Below are 6,927 nucleotides of genomic sequence, written 5' to 3'. Positions count from 1 at the left end.
TGGGTGCCGGTTCTCTCAAAAGAAGGAAGATGGGGGAAATTCTCGAAAAGGGGAGGAGGGCAATCTAAAAAAAAGGAAAAATGGAGGAAGGTTCTAAAAAAAAGTGATGGAAGAAACAATTTCCCCAATGAAATGTGGGAATGAAACAATTTGCTTTGTCTTCAAGCTTGACAGCTGGTACCTACTCCCTTGATAGAGTCAGCTCATGTATCTCTACCATGTACAATTTGCTACTATAATTTATCATGGTATTGATTGTTAAAAAAAAAGTATGACATGAGAGATATGTTTAGAAAAATGTTATTCTTACGTACTTCCTCCGTTTGAAATTACTCGTCGCAGAAATGGATGTAATCTAGAACTAAAATACATCTAGATACATCCATACCTGCGACAAGTTATTCGGAACGGAGGGAGTATAATTTCTACAAAATCGGTATGTACAGTTTTTAGGTTGGTACCTACTCCCTTGATGTGTTAGCTAATGGTCATCAATTTGAACTCGTACCTACTTTTTCAGAAGTAGTACGAATATCATTTCTCTGATTTTTCCATGTTCCAGCCCTGATTCCCCACATGCCAGCCCAAATCCTCATAAAACCATACTGTGTCCATGTCGTGGACCCGGCAGGGCAGCAAAAAAAGGTAGATAGATAGATGCGTACTTCCTCCGTAAACTAATATAAAAGTGTTTAGATTATTACTTTAGTGATCTAAACGCTCTTATATTAGTTTACAGAGGGAGTACATGTTATACACCACACAGACAAAGCAGAACCATCTAATTAAGCCAAGTGCTCCGTTGGACCTCAGCTTTCTCACAGCCTTTGTCGGAGTGAGAAGGGTCATAGGAGCAGACCAGTTCATGTTTCTAGCTTGGTGAACAGATACCATAGATTTTCACTGTATTTGAGGACATACCATACAGTTGGAGAAAGTGTCGGTCGGTCGATCGGGCAGCTGCAGTGCAGTAGGAGTATCAATTACGCGACGCCGCTATGCTATCGCCCCATGTGTGCCATCGCTGCTGACCCCTACCGTTCAGCGGCCGGTTGTTCACTCACCCATTTTTCTACCTAAAAAGTGCAGGGCCATTTTTGTCGTCTCGACTCTGGACTGCTGGGCACGTTAACATGAACAAACTGAAATAGAGCAGACTCAAACCACGCATGTATTCAAAGGGCCAAACTACTGATGTATGACTGGCCAACCACAACTACATCACGTTTTTTTTTGCGAAGTAACTACGTCACAATGTTGATCCATTTGTAAACGTCGTCGGAACAACGCTGGTCCATTTGTAAACGTCGTCGAAACAACGCTGCTTCATTTTGATCCATGGTGATGATTGTATATATAGATCTAAATTAGGTATATAACTGCAAGAACGTACCAGCTCTGCCGTCTGAAGCATGTCGTTGTGGTGGCCCATGGAGCTGATGGCGCGGTAGATCACGTCTGTCTCCTTGAAAGCGTCCGCCTCAACCACCAAAGCGTTCTTCCCCGCCTCTATCCAAAACGGCCTGAAATTCAACATCGCAACCCATGCTTCGGCTTCAAATTCTGATCGAATCGACCGTTGTTGCAACAAGTGTACGTACTAAGAAACTGAGGAAAAAACGTAAGAAATAATACTGGTCCTCAGTACTCACTCTTGAAGTATCTCCTTGAGCACGGTGCTCTTGCCGGCGCCCATGCCGCCGCCCATCAGCAGCAGCACCGGGGACCGGTCGCTGTGCGCCACCGGGGCCATAACGTCGGTGCAGTGCGCCTCCTCCTCGCCATTCATCCCCGTCACCGTGCCGATGGCCTTCATCTCATGCACCAGTGTGGAGAACACACGCGTCACCTTGAGGTCCTTCGTGATCCGCTCGAACCGTTGCTTCCTGCTCGTCGCACCCATCCAATCTCAGTTAGTTTTATGCATGCAAGCCTTTTAACAAGTTTTTTTTAAAAGCCTTTTAACAAGTTACTCATGCATAGGGTATTTTATGGAACGCGACAATGTTAGCGTACATCTTAGATTATATACCCTCTTTTATCCATGGTAGATCGCAATTCTACTTAGCAGTTGATGTTGTTGTTTACATCCAACAAGGACTGGAGCAGATATTTTCAATTGAATTGACGACCGAGTAGTTGAGTTAACGATTATATAGTGATTGGCTAGAGTATGTCTCCAGAACGAATCTCCAACATTGATAGCGTTAGCATCATTGTCATACACCTGGCTTGGCCCACTCCATGATGTATACATGGCCTAGTGGGAGGGTACGTTTTAGATGAGGCTACTATTAATAACGGTTGATTCAATTATTGCGTATCGGCAATGACTTTGGGGCCATGCCTCTAACATGTTTTTATTAAGCACTTGTCGTAGTCTTGGCAGCTATTGCAAACAATACAAAAATAAATAGTTTGGACAATTGGAAATGAGAACTCGTGGTTGTATGGGTCTACGGGTGATGCGCTAGTACATCGCATATGTTAGCATTTGCGCATGTGCACATAAAACAAGGCACATGGTGTATATTCGGAAGCTTCTTGTCGTCTTATCAATATATTGAAACGGGCAAATGAGACACATGCGAGTAAACGGGCAAATGTAAGTAGGATTATTGTGTGTTTTAGTTATATGTACTACATATGTCTATTGCCTCTTGTAAAATAATACTACATCTGTCTTGGTTTATTGGTCTTCATTGTATTTTATGTCAAATCTAGACCATAAATTTAACTAACAAAATGTTTATGCATTTCACAAAAAAAAATATCATTAAAAACTAGGTTCAAATACGAATCCAACCATATAATTTTTGTTGACATGCATTAACATTTTATTAGTTAAATATTTGATCAAAATTTGGCACAAATTGCAAAAGAGACCAGTAAACTAAGACGAAGGTGGTAGCTTAAACTACACCATTTTAGACAATTCTTGGCTAGGAATTTGCAGTTATTGCCTATATGTGTCACTTTCTTAGAGGACGAGATGATTGCACTAGCTACTTTTTTAAAACTCCCGATAGTTATCTGTTAGGTAGCTCATGCTCATCTATATGGGATTATGGGATTATAGAAGTAATTCGAAGTACTTGGCCGGGTCAAATAAATTTGACCAAAGGAAATTTGTGATGGCAAAAAAAAATTGATTGGTGAAAGCAAGATAGGAGCTGTACATACATACATGCATTCAAACATGCCGATGTATACCAACGTGTACCCAAGTTGATTAGTAAGAGTAGGAAATGTCAAAAGATTACGAAATTGACCTATAATGGAGACAAATCATGAGCATTCCCATCTACTGCTATTATAAACACATCGACCTAACAACTGGTATAATATGTCATTTGTGTCTGTACTTTTCTTTTCATAAGCATGTTATAAAAGATATCTGTTAGAAAGGTCATCATCGTCAAATCATGACCTTAATTTATGCTTGATACTACATAATTTCAATTCTCTCTCTGTTCACATCCACAAAGAAACGGAGTACTACTTCCCCTGGTTCATATAACTTTGTACTAAATCAGCGGTAATTAATATGGACCGAAGAGAGTAGTAGCATATCACAGTAATTATTAGCATGTGCTGGCTTCGAAGTGTTCATTGAGCACTCATTTATACGCAGCTTAATTTTTATTATTTTAGAAAAGAAAGTGTAAAAAAAGAGTGTTTCCAGTTGGGTTTTGACTTTTCACCTGTTAGCTTCCAGAATCACGTTCCTCAGCTTCTTTTTGTTGGCGCTGTCCACGGTCAAGGCCTGCACATTAAGCGTACGTGCGTGATTGACGGCAAAGTTACGGCAATCGCTCGGCAAGGGCAACGGCAACGGCATATATAATGTAGTAATGCACATCGCATGTGCATCGCTCGTAATTCGTCGAGCCGAGTGGACGTCCACTTTGCTTCCAGATCCGCCAAAGATGACGAGATCGTCACACACATACTTATATGCAGATTAAAAAGGGCCGGAGGGAGCACCTGGGTGACGAGGGTGGTGGAATGGTCCCAGTGGAAGGCGAAGTAGCCGAGGATGCATCTCTCCAGCTCGTCGACGAGCTTGACGTAGAGCGCGTCGGCCTCCGGGACGCCGTCCAGGAGGCCGTAGACGTCCGCCATGCAGTTGTTGGTCTGCCGGAGGTAGTTGTTGGCCGCCTTGCACAGGTGGGGGCACTCGCTCGCGTCCTCGAACCCAATCTGCCGAGCTGCATACACAATGAATTGAGATTAATCTGGGAAACACTAATTTGCAGCAGAAACTAAACCCACTCTGATCTCGATGTCAGAAATTCTCAATCACTCATTATCTTTTCAGGAGAGGAGTGGCCAGGAAGTTTTGAACCACATGAAAAGGCTGTGGCCATGGACGGCTCGACAATGGCATCGCCGCCGTACGGTACCAGTGGCATGCATTGATCTCGACGAGACGGCTGAAGGGCCCCGGCCTGCTGGTCAGCCTGTGGCCAGGGAGGAAGATCGAGTGCTATTATCATCACTAACTGCTTTCTTCAGTCAGTGCGCTGTCCAGTTTTAAGCTTTTAGCACGAATGCTGGCTGTCTGGTACACGTACGATTAACCTTAACCTCATCACGTGAGACTTGGTGCGTTGTGTCGTACCCATGCGACGTAGTACATGCTTCGGAACTGTTTTTATCCCTCAAGAGAAGATCATGCCATGCTTGGTAGTGGGTAGGCGACTGGCTGGCCAGGTGTTCGGTTTCCATGGAGAAGTCGGTGCACGCGTCAGCTAGGAGAAGATATACTCCAGTTCAGTGTCTAGGTGCTACTCTTCCATCAAAGCAGCAGTGCCCATGTCAATCACAAGGGTTTACTTTAACTTTTACTCTCTGTAAACTAAGTGATCTAAACGCTCCTATATTAATTTACGGGAAGTTCTGCATGGTATACATACTACTTTCTGTTTTGGATCTTGTTTCCTAGTGTATCATCAGTGGAATCTCTCGAGCATTCAAGCACCAAGACAAACATTCTGGTTGGAAGGTTGCAGGAGTTAGTTAGAGCCTTTGGTGTTCGGACCAATTGGTTGCTTGCTTCTTGGCGTCATCAGAAAGGGGGGAAATTATCAGACCAAGTGGCAACAGAAACTACGAGACAGTATCATCCTTGTGGTGAAAACGAACACAGGAACGCAGCATCCACGTTAATATACGCATTCAATAACAGCAGTGACAGGTGTTCGTTGATCGGATTGGAATGAGCGGGGATTTGAAAAGAAATTGCTGTAAAGTGTCGCGAAAAAACAAACAATTGAGTGGAAATGGCGACTGACCGACGTAGTGGGAGAACTTCTCGAGGTGCTCGACGCGGCCGTCGCCGGCCATCTCCACCCTCGGCATTTCCGCCATGGCCGGAGGAGCCGGCGGCGGCGGCAGCTTGCTACTCCCGTGGCACAGCGCGGCGACCCTGAGCAGCAGCCGCTTGCCCAACCCATCTGCAAGCAAGCAAGCAAACAAACAGAGCAAGAAGAAGAAGAAGAGATGAGCACACGTCCAGACCAAGCAAAGAAATCCGACGAGCAGATCGCTCTCCTGTTCCGGTTCTTGCCTTGCTGCTGCATGGCGACTGGCGAGTAGTGGAGAAGTCGAGAAGAGGATCGAATGGCGCGCGGGGCCGGATGAGTGGAGAATGGAATGGAAATAGGTGAGGCCCAAGGCCAAGGACGTGGATGCCGTCTGTCTGGGACGATATGCCGCTGGGGTGAGTGGGATGGGCATGGGCAACGGAGATGGAGATGGTACTTGTAGTACTGGATATCAAGATGCATGTTGCCTGCCTGTATTTTTGGCGTGAAAGTGATGTTTGCGCTGCGCGCCACCACCGTACCCGTATTCTATTCGAGCTGTTGCTGTTTGGTGCTGATATTGTTCCACTTTTCCTATACCCACCCACCCTCTCTTCGTATCTTCTTCTTGGGGACAGTAGGCCAAGTGTGATTATTAAAGGCTGTACTACATCACACAATGCCGGAATTAGAGGCTTCGTGGTGGGTTATCGGTACACGTAGCGGCGTTAACTGGTCAACGCCATCGATCGCTCGATCGTCGGTGTAGCTAGATTATCGCTCATTCTCGAAAGAAAAGAAAAAGAACTTGTTCATCACTCCCGCGTGTTGAGCATGGGGAATACTTATATGCGCGAGAGGGACCTTCTCAGCTGCGGCTTCTGTCAGGGACGCGCCTCAATTGAGCGATGCCACTTTGATCAGGCCCAGCTGCTGCTACCCGGAGCAGGATATTTGCAAAGAGTGGTGCTATGCACACGACGGATTCACACACGATCAACACAGAACAAGTCACCATTCCATAATATAAAATGTTTCTTTAACACTACACTAACGTCAAACAACATCTTGCATTACGAGACGGAGGGAGTGGGTCATTCGGTTGCCTCTTTCTTTAATCTGTGTGGCTTCAAATCATGTTGTGCGCAAATCGTGCGTGAAAGATTACCGGGTTCATGGACCGTGGCTTTCCTTTTTTTTTTGTTACACATGTATTATCTCTGTAACTAAATATAAGACATTTTTGCAGTTATGCCTGATACGTTTTCGGCGCACATGCATACATCCATTTCTACGACAAGTAATTCCGAACGGAGGAAGTAGGCAGGAGAAGGGAAAGGGAACATGCATGTATCGTTACCGTGATGTACGTCTGGTTGTCAATTCTAGGTTTTACTAGGTTGCCTTGCCATTGATCGCGCTGCCAGCTAGGCGTGATGCGACCTGGGACAGAGATACCACTTGCACTTCAAATTGGTGGACGGTCAGTAATGGCAGCTCCTGGTTGGCTCACCGATCTGTGTCCAGGTCGTTTTAGCTAGCACTCCTAGCCTTTTCTCTTCGACAAGGAAAGCTAGTTTGAAGGAGGTAGAAAGTGTGGCCGAAAAAATGGGAAAGA

At 45.1% G+C, this 6,927-nt stretch overlaps 1 protein-coding gene across 1 annotated transcript in view; it reads right to left on the bottom strand.

Annotated features, from left to right (window-relative positions):
* LOC119286720 overlaps positions 1-5,735 on the bottom strand; it is an 8,604-nt gene extending 2,869 nt beyond the window's left edge. Inside the window, exons 1-6 of the mRNA XM_037566161.1 lie at positions 5,573-5,735; positions 5,298-5,459; positions 3,988-4,211; positions 3,705-3,766; positions 1,653-1,886; positions 1,394-1,523 (exon numbers count right to left, since the gene is read on the bottom strand). Of these exons, the coding sequence (XP_037422058.1) occupies positions 1,394-1,523; positions 1,653-1,886; positions 3,705-3,766; positions 3,988-4,211; positions 5,298-5,459; positions 5,573-5,585 (825 nt within the window). The 5' untranslated portion in view covers positions 5,586-5,735. The remainder of the gene's footprint in view (positions 1-1,393; positions 1,524-1,652; positions 1,887-3,704; positions 3,767-3,987; positions 4,212-5,297; positions 5,460-5,572) is intronic.
* Positions 5,736-6,927: the final 1,192 nt, after the last annotated feature.

This window comes from Triticum dicoccoides, chromosome 4A, assembly GCF_002162155.2.
Source record: "Triticum dicoccoides isolate Atlit2015 ecotype Zavitan chromosome 4A, WEW_v2.0, whole genome shotgun sequence".
Taxonomy (NCBI): Eukaryota; Viridiplantae; Streptophyta; class Magnoliopsida; order Poales; family Poaceae; genus Triticum; species Triticum dicoccoides.
Note: the sequence above shows the minus strand (reverse complement) of the source record. Positions and strands in the feature narration are given on the sequence as shown.